The sequence below is a fragment of the Euprymna scolopes genome, chromosome 2, assembly GCF_053919585.1.
Source record: "Euprymna scolopes isolate OS-2025 chromosome 2, ASM5391958v1, whole genome shotgun sequence".
Taxonomy (NCBI): Eukaryota; Metazoa; Mollusca; class Cephalopoda; order Sepiida; family Sepiolidae; genus Euprymna; species Euprymna scolopes.
This window is the reverse complement of record NC_136483.1, coordinates 116,464,103-116,481,875: the sequence shown is the minus strand read 5'-3', so window position 1 is coordinate 116,481,875 and position 17,773 is coordinate 116,464,103. Positions and strand designations below refer to the sequence as shown.

General features: G+C 33.7%; 1 protein-coding gene across 19 annotated transcripts in view; it reads right to left on the bottom strand.

Moving 5' to 3' along the window:
• The window catches only part of LOC145294584 (calcium-dependent secretion activator 1-like), a 649,478-nt gene that overhangs the window by 247,051 nt on the left and 384,654 nt on the right, over nucleotides 1-17,773 (bottom strand). For all 19 annotated transcript variants that reach the window (XM_080141411.1, XM_080141392.1, XM_080141393.1 and 16 more), the window contains exons 11-15: nucleotides 14,556-14,692; nucleotides 10,343-10,530; nucleotides 3,280-3,381; nucleotides 1,920-1,983; nucleotides 375-498 (exon numbers count right to left, since the gene is read on the bottom strand). In XM_080141411.1, the coding sequence (XP_079997537.1) occupies nucleotides 375-498; nucleotides 1,920-1,983; nucleotides 3,280-3,381; nucleotides 10,343-10,530; nucleotides 14,556-14,692 (615 nt within the window). The remainder of the gene's footprint in view (nucleotides 1-374; nucleotides 499-1,919; nucleotides 1,984-3,279; nucleotides 3,382-10,342; nucleotides 10,531-14,555; nucleotides 14,693-17,773) is intronic.

Sequence of the window (17,773 nt, the reverse complement as noted above, 5' to 3'; positions counted from 1 at the left end):
CATGTAATATGTACATATATTTTAGTAAACATAAAATTACACTTGAAAGGTGATATATAGATTTCAATTTTATTGGTAGTTTAAAATCAATAAATATTTAGCATTTTTTCATTAGGCCCAGCAATGGAAAATTAAATCTTAAACACAACCAAAAAAAAAAGTAATTAAAAGAATCGTTTTTGTCATCAGAAAAATGGCCAAATTTTTCTGATTCCGATACCCAAAGATGTTCCGATTTTTTTGATTCTCAATTCTGATTAATTGTCCCAACACTGATACATATATATATATATATATATATATATATATATATATATATATATATATATATATATATATATATGTATGTGTATGAATTTAAATACCATACAAACCTTCTATTTTTGCATATTCGGATATCTTAGTGTAGTTGACAAGGGCCGCACTTTCCAAACACTTCTTGATAACTTTCCTTACTTCTTCAGGAGTGACTGGTGTAACAATATCTTTCATCAGAACCTAAAAAATGAAATAAGGAAAAAAATCCAAAAATAAAATACGGAAATAAAATAAGAATACATAAATATATTTCATGGGAATGCGAAGAAAATACCCGATAATCCAAATATTAAAAAAAATTATCTTTTGAAGACACAAGAAAAAGAATCAAATAATCTGGTACAAACATACGTAAAATTGTTAACTAAAAGGAAATAAATACCAGAATAATTTCCCTGAATTGAAAGTCAATACATAAAATTATCATTATCGTTTGGTGACGTTTAAAATGAATGAATATTAGATTTGATTTTTATGTGAATATGTATTATAGAGTTATTCCCCCTGTTAGTAGTTACTTGCCTAATGTGAGGAAAATCCAGCTCCCCAAAATAGGGCATGCTGGACTGAAACAAAAATGTAAATTGCCCCAATCTTGAAGGACTTCTTTTTCACTGTCCGAGGACAGAAGAAACTAAATGTAACATCAGAACAGATACTACATTTTGTTCCTAGCTAAAAGAAAAATAGAGTTATTCCCCTTGTTTAATCATACATTAACCCGTTAGATGAATGTTAGTATTTCTCCTTTTCTCTCTCTTCTTTATTTATGTCATCCACTTATTCTCGTCTTATTGCTTCTGTTACTATCATTCCATTCCTTCCACCATGTTAAACATTCAATGTGCAAATAACCAAAACACATACAAGATTATAAACGTTTTAATATTATATAGATCATCTATTTGTTTTTAGTTGGGTTCACCTGTTTTATGCCTCATCAACTTTATATAGATTATTTAATACCAAGGCATAATGCAATCTAACAGGCTTAGAAAGAATTGTAAGGAAAATGACGCCTCCTAAACACCAAGATGCAAATATTACGCATAATTTAATAAGTCCTGGGCCCAACATATAAATCATGTCACTAATGAAAAATCCATACGATTTTTATAAAGTACAAGCCTTCAAATGGCACATGTCAAAATTTGATTATTAGTTTACAAATTACATTTGTATAAGTGAAGCTACTATTGCAAACTGTCAAAACAATGGAAAAATTTGAATTTTGTGTGCTGCTTTCTGATGAGAAAAATTCTGTTTGAAATAAAAAATTGCCAAAACAAATGAAGAACAAAGTGCTCTTTCATCAAGACTGTACTGTGTCACAAGTCAATTGCAACGATGGCAAAACTACTTTGAACTCTACTCTATTCTTTAGCAGCAACTGAGAAAAAAAAAAAGAAATGATTTTTGAAACTGTGAAGTATTTTGAGGCCAAAGACAAAATCATTCAACAAAAAATGGCATTCAGTTGTTGAAGCTTTGGAATCAGTGTATCATCCTGGAATGAGAAAATGTTAATGAATAAAGCTGGATTTTGCTTAAAAATTGTTTTATTGGTCAGGTTTGGGAAAATATAAAAATGAAACACTTACCCGTTCTAACAAAGATAAAGTTGCTTTCAGAGCACCTTCAGGTCTCCCGAAAGGAAAGGAGTATCTAGAAAAAAAACAAAAGAGATTAGGAATTATAATTGAACAAATACGAATATTCATAAAGTATTCCATCATTTATTGGAGTTAATCTAATCTGCGATAGGTGAAAATCATATATTTAGTAAATTATTTTTAAAATATTTTAAATCATTAAACAGCATTCACTGTTCTTCCCATGTCTGTTTTATTAGTTATTTAAAAAATCTTTTAGTTTTAATAAAAACTGTGACTTCAAATGTAAGATCTGACATGGTATAAAATTAAGTACATGTATAGCCATAAATAATTGCAAATCAAAGCTGGAGTTACTGGTTCGCCGTCATTAGATGAAGACAACTTATGCCCAACTTTGGAACTCGTTTGATTTGTTCACCATTGATGTTAAAAACAGAGCAGTCATAAAACTTGAAATGCAATATACCTAGGAACCATTATAAATAATTCAAAACAAACTACTAAAAAAATTTAATCCAAGACAAAAATTTTAGTACGATAAGGAGGTATTGCATCATAATTAGAATCTCTAAGAATCATTAGACATGTAGAAGACAAGATCATGAGCATGTTCATCCTCTTGAAAAAAACATTCCAGAAGCATGGATATCTTTAATCTCAGGAAGGTTAGCCGGCCAATGAACATTTGAAAGTAAGTGTGATTAAGCAAGATTGTAGAGAGTGGAACTTGGAGACATTTGACTCATTGGACTGGAGAATGAGCTTTTGAAATTTAAGACAAGGGAAAAGTAATGTTAGAGAGAGAGAGAGGGGGCTATATGATTCCGGAGTTTGACATAAAGATCCACTAACTTGAAAAGATGTATCTAAACAAGGTCAGAGGTTACATCGGCCAACCCAAACATAATAATAACAACTAAGATGAGAATAGTAGTCTACATAATTCAAACAATACAAAACTGCAAATAACAGTAATCTCAGTGAAGTAAAATCCAGAGAGAGAGAGAGAGAGAGAGAGAGAGAGAGAGAGAGAGAGAAGAGAGTTAAGGAGAGAGAAAGTAGGCTTAGTCTCAAGTAAAAAACAAAACTATTTGCATTTTTTTTTTTTAAATAAACATTCATAATCAGGAATACTCTTCAGGTGCATTTTTGGAATCTATGCTTTTCAAATTCAACGAATGATGCACACGAGGATTGTTGTCAGTTACATCAGCCGAAACGTTACGAAATAATAACAATCGATGATAATAGTAGTTCAAATAATCCCAAACTTTAATTGATGGCATCAACCTCAGAGAACTCAAATCCAAAAACTTGAATCATAAAAATAATAAGTGTTTCTCACCTGAAGTTAGTAATCTGATTTTCTAATAGTACACGCAATCGCTCCTTGATTTCATCGAACTTTTCCTTCTCAGATAAAAGAACTGTTCCGATGCCATCAGGTCTGCAAGTGAAATGAAAATATTTTAATTAGAAAAGATTATATTTCTCTGAACATCCTTAATGACAGAGTAGATAGAATTAGGTAAACATTCATTTTCATATACATGCAGAAATAAATGTACAAAAACATGTTATTTTATGAAATATTCTAGAAGCAGATATGGCATGATCACATTGACACCAAATCACTGAAGTTAAGCAACGTTGAGCATGGCCGGTACCAGATAGTGACCATGTGGGAAGGCGAGGTGCTGTATGTACTGTGAGATAAAATACCAGGTTGAGAAACTGGTGCGGTCTATCCTTCTTTCAAGAGTAGATGGGACTCTCTTAAGCCATGGTAGGCACCCCATCTAGTGATGACGTCACGATAAAAAATACCCTTGATAGCCCTGGCGAAGCATCAAGTATTCAGCTACCACCAAGATTTGGATTACACTACAAACTCGTGTAGTGAGTTCAATCTCGGTTATAGCTGCGCTGGATGGACGGAGATTCCTTGTGTTTAACCAGAAGTTTATATATGTTCAGTCTTGAGAGAATAACTCCTGGGAGTTGTATGTGTGATTATGAGACAAGGATTATGCCAGTTCCAACCACACATCGCCTGAATCTAGTGGCAAGGAGAAGTCCAAGATGTGTAGAAACAATGTGAGATAAGCAGAGAGCACATACAGCACATGGTATCCCAAATGGCCACTCATTTACTACTGACCAGGCTCAACACTGCTTAACAACTTTGGTGATATGTATGAATAGACAAAAAACAATAGCATACTTTCTTTTGAAGCTTCACCACAGGACTCAGAACAGAACTTCCACCCAGAGGACAGTGGTTATACTGAAATATTTGCTCATGGTCTTTTCATGACTTTATCATTTTTGCAAGTAGGTTTTGCTGTTTTTTCATGCACAGCACCTGGTATTCTGAAATTGTCACCCACTCTCCACAGACCAAGCTCAATGTTGCTTGCTTAATTTCAGTCATCTTTGTATATCATCTTTGTATATTGTAGTTTAATAGCAATTTTTACTCACAGACAACTAAAATCATGATTTATACCATTTTTGGGGGTAAAAATATAACTAAACGAATATTAGATGTTTTATTGATATTATTCTACTCTTACATGGTATACTAGTTCACCCACACCCCCATCCCTCAAAAAAAATATGAGATTCAATCTTTTCGTCCAGCAGATAAACAACCTGAAAAACTTAAATATAAAAACAAATAAAATAAAAGTTGTTTCAGACCCCAGAGTGATGGATCATCTTCATCTACAAATCCAACACAAAATGATCACACATCTCCTGACCAAATATCATTCTTGAGAACATAACTTTTGTTTTAATTTTGACCATTCTTTCAATTTCTTGGAAATTAGTTGTGTCTTTTTGAAATTTTATACATATATTACAGAAGATTGGAACAACATTGGTACCATCAGTTTCAAATCTAGCAAGAGGGAGGACAGCAGGTGCCTGTCCTTTATGGACTCTCTTATGATCTACATATAAATTTATATAATACAATTTAAACCCAATTTTTGAAAAGTACAGTACTCAAGTATCAAAATTATATTTAGCTAGCTTCTATCACTTTATAGATAGTAAAGAAAAAAAATTGTGAAATTTTGTGGTTTAACTGTGCTACTTAATATATATGTGAAACAGTAAGTAATTATGATGAATATATTTACACATTGCTTTTATTTGAGAAAAAATGTTAGAAATGGTAATTTTAAGCAAAAATAATTTGCTTTGAACTAATGCAAAATACAGGGAGACAATCTGTGTACTTTTTTTTTTATTATCAAAAAACGTCATTTAATTTAAAAAAATATATTTATGTAATTTTTTTTTAAATTATTATGTCATGTCAATTTCTTTAAATATATAAAAAAATGTATCCAGTCAAAAGATCTGGTAATGACAGAATGCAGATTGTGCTATTTTTTAGATAGCATTTCCAAGTTAAATTCAATCTATGCCCCCCCCCCACTCGCCAATCCTTCATAAAAAAACATTGATCTAGCCAAAATCACTATTAATAAATTCCCCCATTCTCTATCATTGCCTAAACCTAAACATGGATTCCATGAACAAAGCTTCATCCCTAGAACCGTTGGTCTGCTTTCCAGCTGACTACAAGATCATTATCTTCAAGTCTAACATAAACAAGTTCTTGTTCAGCCGTCCTTGTAAATAATCTAATTATACCAAATTACTTCTATAAACAATTATTACGCAAGTGTCCCAATGACTATAATACACACATTAACCCTTATCCTCAAGTGGCCTCCGGACCTTGATATGTGGTAATCCCGTTGTAAAAAAAAAATTTTTATGATATATTTAATTTAATAAATTGCTAGATGAAAGTACAGAGCAGTTAATAAAAAAAAACCCTTCCCATGTTAAGAATTGGTTTCTAAATAATGTTCTTTCAGCACACTCTGCATGCTACATAAGTACCAAAAACCTTTTAGACTTATGTGAAATTCAAACTCAATTCATGACATTGTAAAAACTACTACCTTAGTAATGTGTACTCTCCCTTTTGTGAACGCATCACATTTTTCTATTTACACACAAACTCCAAAGATACAATAACTTTTTAATGGTTTATAGATGTATAAAACACGTTGCCTGAATATAAAATGCAAAATAACATTGGAAAAAAAATGTAGTGTCATTCAAACCGTTAACCAATTATGATGCAGCTTTAAATCCTTTGGGTGATTTTGCATTTTTTCAAATGCTATTTTGCATCTTATTTTCAGACTACAGGAATATACTTAGTGTATATGCAGGGCTTTACCTGCTCCACTGGTTCAACTTGTCAAAAAAAAAAAAAAAAAAAAAAAAGCAGCTGCTCCTTTCCGTGCTCCATCTGTACCTTAAAATAGTGTGTTGAAAAATTCATCACATTTCCAACTGTAGAAATTTTATTTTCCATCCTCTGTCTTTCCTTCTCTCTCCCTCCCCTTCTTTAACCCCCCTCCCTTTCTTGGTGTATCTTGTGCTGCTATTGCTTGTTATATCTCGTGTTGAATGCGTGCCTTTCAATTGATAAAAGGAGATGTGTGCGCCATTTTGTTGGAAGTTTTGAACACGAGAAAGAAGTCAGCTCGCTATCCCGCGTCAAGAGAAAAGACGTTAAAAACCACAAGTTTGAACAAGAGAAAAAGAAGTCGGCTCGCTATCCCGCGTCAAGAAAAAAGATGTTAAAAATTGCAAGTTTAAACAAGAGAAACCAGTGGTTTGGTTTCTTTTTCTTCAATTGGGATTCGTCAAGGAAGGCGACACAGAATTAGTCAGAAAAGACTGTTTAAAAAATCAGTTGTAAACGAAATTACAATGACCACTTCACTGAGGAAGAAAGAACTATTTTAAGGCCTAGAATTGGTTTTGTAAAAAAGAATACTAACTCCAATGAGACGTTAGGAACCAAGAAATCTTCTATAGAAATACATTACACCACAGAAGATTTGGATTATTTTCTTGGATTACAGAACCAAGAGGATTGAAATTTTCTCGAATGAGAATATTTAAGTTAATGGCACAAGGGAAGTAATTTACATACACCCTCTTTTAAAAAGATTAAGTGTTGACGTGTTTTATTTAAGTTCTTTGACACGCAGTAAGCCCTGACTACACCTATATTCTTACCCCTACTATCCCTTACAATATTGTTAATGGAGTTCTTTGAGAACCGCCAGAGGGACTAATTTGGCAGACACTGTTATTGGTGAATATAAAACTGTCTTTCTTTTCCTATTTACCTTTCCATTTATCAAAAAAAAAAAAAATGTTTATCGTAGTATTCTTTCGGTTTTTTTTTCCATCTTGTTATGCAATGGGATAACCTTCATTGGACGTCATGTTAAAATTCCTGTTACAACATAATTTTCAAATAAGTCCCTATTTACTGGCCTCCCTACTTAGCAGCAAAAAGGATCATGCTCTAGTAGTGTACTGCTTTTTGTAAAGCTCTCTCTCTCTCTATATATATATATATATATATATATATATATATTTCTGAAGAGGACACTTAAAAAGACATAAGATTGTCCCAAACACGTTAAAATTATTTCAATCATTTGAAAAACGAAAATATCAAATAATAAAACAAGTATAAAAAAACATAAGTAACCTCATTCATTTAAATATACAGTTTTCTCTCATTGCAATCTCTTAACCCATTATATATATATATATATATATATATATATATATATATATATATATATATATATATATATATATACATATGTATATATATATATTTCAGCTATATAATAGTGGTAATTTTAAAGAATTTTGTGGGTGGAAAGATACTGCACCTTTACCAATATTTCAATCATCGTCATTTGTTTTCCTAGTTAGTTTTGCATATGAATATGCAAATATCTGATATGTCCCCAAAGCCTCTGACTTTGATGGAAAGAAGGCTAAAAATTGCTGCAATGGTTTCAAATGATCTAAAATAACAGCAAGGGGAGACTTGATTCCAAATATTTCTCATATGTTATAGCTCTTCTCTTTGGTTTTCATACATAAAGTAAATTTCACTGTGTATAAGGATTATTTGATACTGGGGATATTCATAATCGTACCCTATTTCCAAAAGAGGGGAGATATAACAAGAAAGAGGGTACGTCTGCATTATGGATCGAGTTTATAGTGTAACCATATCATACTTGCTAAATAAGTCAATTGTCTAGCATACCATTTATAGAAACAGATTCAGTGAGTTCAAACCTCAACTGGGACATGATTATTTTTATTCTAATTTTGTCCCCAAACATAGTTATTACCAAATTCCCCCCAGTTCTAGGTTTCAATACTGATATCAGTCAAGACAACCTCACTAAATCAGTCTGGCATAATCAAGATGTACATCCACTGGCTAAAAATAAAAACAAGACATCAGATACCTAAGCAGAAAGACGTGTGGTTGCATGATGTTGTATAGGCAACATGCTAAAAGAAGTGTAGCTACACGAAGTTTGCAAAATTGGACATTAAACAAGGCATAACTACACAGAGTTACGAGATGATTAGGTGTTCATCATATTATTTAAGTGGCTCATGTTTTGATCTGAGCAAAACGACTGGCTAGAATGCAACCAAGGTTTCATCTCCCACCAATTCCTACTTATACAATCTTGGCTTTTTTTACTCTCTCTTATTCTATCCATGTGTCACAACTCAAAAATATATATATAGAAAAGTGAACAAACAAATATACATGATATTGATTAAACTAAATAAAAATTAAAACAAACAGTAATAAATTTTTTCAGTTTCCTCTGTCCTTTTAAACATTCATCACTGCAGCCACATATTACCTTATCTGGCCAACAGACATGCAGATCCAATGTAGGCTTACTTTAAAAAGGATCTAATCACTATTGAAGTATTAGAAAAACTTAGAAAACTGATTAACTGAAGATTTAAAAAAAACAGTCGGTAGAAAATAAAAGAAAAATCTTATATTAAATATTTTTTTCAATTCACTTATTGCCCATAATCTTACATTGCACAGTCAGAGCATTCTTAGTCTCAACCCTATTTAATTATATCTATACTAGCAGTATTCAGCCGGCATTGCTTACATAGAGGTCTATTGCTGGTTAAAAGGGTTTTTAGGGAAAATTATTTCAAATATAGTCACGCTTACAATATTTGCTTTGTAAAATTTAAAAATAACATTTGTAATATGAAATTAATTAATAAAAAAACTGCTAACGTGTTTCTTAACAAAAAGAAGTACTACTTGTGTTGTTAATAAAAACAAATTATTTTAAATCTTACAAATACCAATAACAATAATTATTTAAATATTTCAACCTCTTTAAATACATTCTTCACTGATCTATTATTTGTTTAGTTTTATTTTTGTTTTGCGAAAAAAGAAAATTTTTTTTTTATGTATTTCAGTTTTTTCCATTCTAATATATTTAAGTTAGTTTATGGACCTAACTGATAAGTGTCCCTAGTGACCTCAGATGGAATCAAAGGAACATGTCAATGGTTTCTTTAGATTCCTTGAAAAAAAAAACTGTCACATATTGAAACTTATTTGAATGTTCTAATTATTAACACATAGATTTCTATAACACTATGGTGATGGTGTGGAGAAACCAAGAGATAACTTGCCATGATAAGCATGCACTTGCTGCAAGGAAACAGTGGCCACACATGGGTGCAAGCTAAGAAATGTTTGATTGCAAGGCAAGAGTAAATATGCAAAATAGTTGCAGTTGGTCGTCCAAAATGGCTAAATAAAAGGAGACAGATCTATTCTTGAGAGTCAGATTGTTTTGGACACCACGTTATTCACGTGCATTTTTGACGGGTGTTGTCGTGTTGTCAGTGAAGAGAAAATATAAGAACTGCCGCTACTGCTAATGCTAAGAGTGATCATCTTGCATTGTTGGTGAGGAGAAGAAACATGAACTACTGCTGCTGCTGATATTACAAATGAACGCCGTCACTTTTGAGAGTAATTACTTAAATAGACAGATGTAAAAGTCCCTGGTTTTTGATATCATAACCAAAAACATCTTTCAAAATGCCCAAATATTGCAACAATCCTTGACCTCCAAAATCAACAGAGATTAGACCATTCCTGTAATGATCTGGTCCCTGTTGATTTTGTGATAGGAGTTTAGTTCTGTGCAGTTCTAGGAGGTCCACCCTCCCAGACCTTGTCTTCTCTCTTTGAGAAGGGTTAGTTGGTCGCTAATCGCCTGGGGCGCCCTTGCCGGGGAATGCCAACAGAGCTGACTTCTCAATCCCACTTTCCAACCCTGGTGTCTAAGTTCTTGCAGTGTAAGCGAACTAAAAACCTCATATATAGAAGAAAATAGAGGCACTTGTCATTCATTTTTTAGCAGGACAGCAATAGATGACAACAATCTGCCTCAGCCTCTAGCTAAAAGTTTACTTACCTATTTCCATGTACATGAGAAGCACAAAATGCAAAGCTGTAGTGAATCAAGGTGGGATCGATCATGGTTCCCTTCTCAGCTCGAGTCAATAAGTCATTCAAATAGCAAAGATGCCGGTGACAACCACGAACACCATAGCGAGCAGTATATTCATCTAAAACAAAAACTTGACCTGGACTAAACCAACCCTGAAAAGTAAAAAAAATAAAAATGCAAAAGTTATAAATGAAAAAAAGAATACACAAATAAATATCTTCTTGTAACATGCTCATTTCAGAAACATTTAGAAATAGTGAGATATCTTTATCTTTATAACATTGTGTGCGTTTATATATAGGATTCACTGCTAAACTGATCAATCATTAAGAATTTTGCAACAAATCTGCTAGACATGAAGTCTGGTAATGTGGGATATATTTAGTTTCATTTAATTTCATGCAAAGAGGATAAAAAGTGGGGGTAGAAGCCCTTTGTTAACATTCAGATTCTTTTGATTTTTATATGGTTTTAATAATTACTACTAAACATAAATTAATAAATATTTTCCAAATTTCTTTATATGGTGCATAAAATGGGTAGAAATTTAAATATCAGATTTGCATTGACTTCATAGTCATTTGACACCAATGAAGTAAGGTTTCATGAATTTCAATTTCTTTTTAAGGATCTCTTAGCTTAAGCCTTAAATCTTAGGCATTTTAATAGAATCAAAACATTTCATGGATTTTGTTAAAAATTAGGAAACAGTTTATTAACAATGTAAGTTGATTTTAATGTTTGCAAGGAGACATAAAATTGGTACAAAATTGTTCTATTCGGAAAAAGTTAATTTTACCTGTCCTTCCTAGGACAGGTATTGTTCTAGCTAAATATATGAACAGTTTATTTCCTTTCTTCCTCCATCATCTTCCTAGCATCAAGCAAATTTCCATGAACAGAGTTTCTCTCCAAGAACTTGAAATCTGTGGAACAAGATTGTTTCCCTGACAGCTACAACATGGTCTTCAAGTCTAATGACAATAAGCACTTGCTATAAATCGTCTTCAGAAGACATCAAATTTTATTCATTATCTTCATAAATTTTCTTTATTTTCTTTTTATAGTTATAATCCTTCTACTGTCAATCTATCCATCTTTTATCCTTTGGTGGCTTTTAGCCTTAATAAGTAGTGACTCATTAAAAATAACGAAAGTAAAAAGACGACAAGTAAATGCTTCAAAAAAGGTTACTTCGTGTTCCCCGGGATTAGGGATAGTGGATAACATCACTTGCAAGTGACACCACACTGTTCTTTAATATAATTTGTCGGAATTAATATATTTTATCTGCTAATTTTACTTTGTAGATCTTAGCGAACTCTGAATTTAAATTATTTCATTTTGCTACTGATATGAATAAAATGCAATACAACAAAAACAACAAAAAACCCAAAATTTTGTTCTCTTCAAAAATTTATCAAAACTTTTATTATTTATATTCTATTATTTTTCCAAATTTTTTAGATGAGGATCGATGATTTGTATTATTTCAAATGTTCAGACTACTACTCTAATCTTGGTTGATATTCTCATAAGATTTCGGCCAATGTAACCTCTGACTTTCTTCAAATAAATCTTATTGAACTCAGGAATCTTCACATCAAACTCAGAAATCAATATGAAATTTTGAACGGAACCCATTATTTAATCCATGGGGTAGTTTGTTCTCATTTCTTCAGCCATGACTGGATAACAGTCTTAAGCAACTCGTAACTGTAATATTAGTATCACCTGCACTAGGGATTGAACCTTCAACCTCCAGAAGACTGCAACTTAGAACTGATTATTAGCACTTATCAGATTGACAAGAAAGTTCTTGCAGTTTTTAACTTTTAAATTCAGATGACCATATCTCAGCTCAAACAAAAGTTAATTGATCAAAATAAGCACCATCAGAATGAACACACTTTTGCCAATATACAAAACAAATGTATTTATGTCAGTAACGTAAAAATCTTGTGTTCTGACTAAAGCTCTTGATTGAGATTGATCATTGCCAACATCCGATGGCTGACTACTACACTCATCATCTTTAAGACTCTCATTGTCGCCGCAAAATTTCTTAAACCACCATCGTGTTGTGTATTCAGTAGTGGTTCCCTGGGCCAAATGCTCTGTTGATATCGCAAGCTGTTTCAGCAGCTTTTCAGCCTAGCTTGAATTGAAATAAGAAAATTGTGTGAATTTGCTTTTTTTCCATCTGGTATTCAACATTCTGATAAGAAGACATAATTGTTTTAAAACGATTGTAATTTTCATGATTAGAAAAAAAAAAGCTCTTTAAAATGATATATAAAATAATGGTATTATAACAAAAACTTATTTCAAAATACATCATTTGAAATCAAAATAATAAAATTTTGCAAGAACCTTCTTCTCAACCTAATATAGCCATTATACAAGGGGTGTGCAATAAGTAATGCCCCCTTCTAGCTGTCTGATCTCGGTGAAATTTTGCATGTGCAATAATTTATATCTATACGAGTTATGTGGCAAATTACAGCTCTGAACTAACTGTGGTTTCTGTTTTACAGGTGTTTAAACTGAGTTAGGTGTTAAATGGAGCCTGTTGAATGTCGAGCAGTGATCCGGTTTTTGTATTTGAAAGGACGCACACCACAGGAGACTTTTGATGAATGAAAGAAACTTATGGTGATAATGCCCCATCATATGACGTTGTAAAACGCTGGTATTGTGAATTCAAACATGGCTGGAAGTCTGTGGAAACAGCTCCCAGACCTGGTAACCCCCTTCTGCCATTGATGAGGCATCTGTTCGTCAAGTTGAGGCTGCAATTTTGGAAGTTCGGCACATTACTATTCGCCAAATAGCCCAAGATGTCAAGATTAGTACAGGGTCTGTGTAAACTATCATTCATGACCATTTGCATATGCATAAGGTGTCTGCCAGATGGATTCCCAGGTTGCTCACACCATTCCAGAAGTGAGAACGCATCAAGTGTTCGAGGATGAATTTGGAGATGTGCCAAGAAGATGAGTCAAAGTTTTTCAAAAGACTGATTACACAGGATGAAACCTGGATCCATCACTATAATCCAGAGACCAAAGCCCAGTCAATGCAGTGGAAGCACTTGGACTCACCACCTCCAAAGAAGGCAAGGGTGCAGCCCTCCGCTGGCAAGGTCATGCTCACAGTCTTCTGGGACCAGGACAGAGTAGTGATGACAGATTTCCTGGCAAATGGTACCACAATTACAGGAGCCTCACTTTTGAGGAAATTAAGGGAAGCTATCAAAATCAAAAGGCGGGGCAAGATCAGCAAAGTTACCCTCCTCCTGCAGGACAATGCTCCAGTCCACAACTCGCATGTCGCCAGATCAGAAGCATGGGCATGTGGTTATGAAATCCTTCCCATCCTCCCTACTCTCCTGACCTTGCACCCTCTGACTTTCACCTCTTCCCAGCCATGAAGTTGTTTTTGAAAGGAAAGCGTTTCCCAGATGATGCAGCCTTGATTTCTGAAGTCATGTCGTGGTTGGAGGACCAACCTGGGGTGTTCTACAAAAACGGTCTCCAGCGCTGCATCAAACGATGGGAGCAATGCATAACTCTGGGTGGTTCCTATGTAGAGAAAGACTAATAACTGTGCCAAGTTTCGTTGCTCTACTGCTATGGGAAGTGGGTCAGGGGCATTACTTATTGCACGCCCCTCATAACACAAGTCATTACAGACAACAACAAAAACGATACTAAGAATACAATTACAAATTACTTCAGACTTCTACCCATTTATGCTAACAGAATGAGAGCAAGCTACCCTTTGGATTAAACAAAGCATTCTGTTTGAAATTATGTACAGATTTTCTGAGTTCGACAGAAAGATTCCCGAATTCAACAAGATACATCTTCTGAAGAAGGTCAGATGTTACATTAACTGAAACGATGTGAGAATAACATCCAAGAGAACATCAAATCTCCAATACTAATGATTACTACGATACTATCCCATTGATTACTGCACACGCAATAACCCTTATCCCGAGTGGCTTCCGGGCCTTGATAAGTGGTGACCCCCACGTAAAAAAAAAGAACAGCATTCTGAATAAAAGAATAGAAATTAGTTTATTAGATTCCATTTTATGTCTGCAAAAAAGGATCCATCACCTAAATTTCACGTTTACTTCTTACATATGTGAATATGGTAAAATACTTACCAACGATGTGTAAGCATCATTTAATCTATAATCAAGAGATAAACTCTGCAAGAGGCTAAACATTTCATGATGATCAAAAAGGCAGGGATTTGCCTGGACAAATTCATCCAATCCGTGTTTTCGAGCTCGATCTGCATCTGAAAATAAAAAACAAAAAAACGTTCAAACATCAAATGCAATAACAAGTTTTTCTTTTATTTTTCCACTCATTTTCTTGTTACATTTTTTTCACACTTTTTGAACAGCCATCTTTATTCTGCGTTGCACATGGTTGACAGAATGACTTGGGTTCTAATAACTCAAAAGCAAGTTATGTGAATCTGGTCTTTTTTATCATTATTTATCTGAATCAGAAAACATCATGTAGGAACCATGTCCATGTCTTTATTTTTTTGTAACAAAACTCCACCTGAGCTGGGTTGGAAGATGGGTAGTGTTGACTCATCAACAACTTATGTTTCAAAGTTGAAGCTGAGAGAGAGAGAGAGAGAGAGAGAGAGAGAGAGAGAGAGAGAGAGAGAGAGAGATATTCTGCTCTCACGTGATATCACAAGCATGGTCAACTTTACCATCCTTCAATATATAATTATTTGAAAAAATATTATCTATAAATATAAAAGCGAAAATGTATGTATGTATGTGTGTTCGCTTTTTCTGTATGTCTACAAAAGGCTTTTTTCAGAGAAGCGGTCGGTCGGTTCACAACTTTTTAAAACTTTTTATATCACATATAAATCATAATATCTCACAGTTAACAATGAAGCTCGCCTGTCTATTTAATTTGCTCGATTTCGGGAAGATAAATATTCAAAATTTGTCGCTCGCCGCATGTGGGTTAGTCTTTTTCCTATAACATCTTGGGAAAATACTATCCCGCAGTCAAACTTGACCTCATTAACTCATTAAAACGGGCACCTACCAAATCCAAGTAATTAAATAAATTCAAACGTGTTTCCGTTAGCATCTCGCGGTGGGGCAATGGTTAACGTCGCACTGTTTTTTTTTTTTCACACTTTAATTTACAACTTTGCCTCAATGGTTCAGGTTCGATCCTAAACTTACTTTTTTTTTACCCCCCCCCCGAGTTTCCACACACACCTCCAAACACCTGGGCAACGCCAGATACCCCTCGCTAGTCTATATATATAAAAGCGAAAATGTGTATGTGTATGCATGTTTGCTTTTTGTGTATGTCCGTGAAAGGCTTTTTTCTGAGAAGCGATTGGTCAGTTCACTCCTTCTTAAAACTTTTTATATCACATCTAAATGATAATATCTATGAGTTAACAACGGGGGTCGCCTGTCTATTTAATTTGCCTGAGTTTGAAAAGCTAAATATTCCACATTTTTTTATCGCCACCTGTGGATTGGGCTTTTTCGTATAATAAAAGTGAAACAAAGCTAAAGACATTGTTCTCGGTGCGATCACTGGGAACGTCCAAAAGTAATCAGAATGTGGAGTTTCTCCTTATATCAAACAATTGCTATTCAATTTGGATAATCCCTTTTTCCAATCCCTTTTTATGGGGAGCTGGTTTCCCCTTCAACATCTTGGGGGGGGGGGGGAAAAAGCTGCCTCGCAGTAAATAAAATACTGCCTAGCAGTGAAAGTTGACCTCATTAAGTCATTCAGTACGGGCACCTGCCAATTTTTAATACTTAAATAAATTCAAACATGTTCCCGTTACTATTTCTTGGTGGCCCAGTTGTTAACGTCGCACGTTTTTCTTCACACTTTAATTTCCAACTTCACCTCAAGGCTTCGGGTTTGATCCTTCATACTTACCTACCAAAACTTTTTTTTATTTTAACCCACCCCCCAACACAAACACCCAGGCAACGATTTTTTTATTATTCTTTTGTTTTGATTTACCCAAAACCACACACACCTCCAAACACCCGGGCAAATCCGGGTACCCCGGCCTGCTAGTCTATAATATAAATCTCACCTGTCTGTTTAAATGTATGTATGTATGTCAGCCTAAAACTTTTGATATAGGCAACGGATTTTCACAAAGTTGGTATCATTTTGAAGCTCGACCCTTCGAATGACAAATATCGAAAAATTGATTAAAAATAATAATTCCTTCATACTCAACTAGGCACTTTTCTACAGGGAGGGGTCGCTTTTTTCGCCAATATTTCGAAAGTCATCCCCTCTTTTCGCTTGTCTAGCCTTAATTTAAACCTACATCACTTCCGGTTTGGTGATGAGTGTAATAGCAAAGACGTCAATTTTTTGTTTTTTTCACATTCTTTTCCTCCTTTGCAGTATGGGTTCGAACCTGCTTGCCTACTACCACTTTTTTTTTTGCTCAACACACACCTCCAAACACCTGGGCAATGCCGGGCACCCAGGCTAGTCTAATATAAAAAATGCATGACTTAGAGTTTAACAACAAAAGTTGCAATATTATTCTAAACCGTGTGCATCTGGTGCTTATGGGTAAAATAGTAGGGTAGGCTGGATTACCATTTCACTGTAAGGAGCCAGAATAAAAGGAGAAAAATTCTGAAATAACACTAGTTCTTCTATGCTTATCTCAACAATGTTGCCAGTAAGATTTCTCTTTGAAACTGTACTTAACTAATGTCAGATCAGAAGAGCAGTTAGTGATTGTGCAACATCTGCATCTTCATCAAAAATCAAATGCAGCAAAAATTGTTTTTTTTTTTACACAATTATTTTCTGAAAAAATATCTAAATATGGCAAAGAAAAATGGCTGCAATTAATGCCCTTACTTAAGAAAATGTTATATAGAGTATTGTTTAACAGTAACAACTTATTTTTTTTATATTAAAAAAATACTGTATCTGTTACTTAATTTGAGAAAAAATTCCATTCTTTGAAAATTGGCATGATGTTAAATTTGAAAACTTGCTTAAAGTAAAGTAAAGTAAAGTAAATATATAATTTATTGAATAAATCCTGAAAATTTAATTAAAATTAGATATTTCTCTGATTTCTGGTGATTAAGCAAAATTAATGAACTTTTCAATATTTATTTAATAAATTAAGTGTACAAGAAAATAAAACTCAGTTGGCCTTCCGAGTGCTGCTGAAAGCATCCTTTCTGGAACCCTCTCCTTCCAGCAGGCTACTTCCCGAGGCAAGTAACACATGTCTACCTTGCAAAGCCCTGACTAAGTTAAGCCTCAAAAGCAATGTTTTCAGCAGCAACAATTATATAAAATTTAAATAAATGAATGGATTACT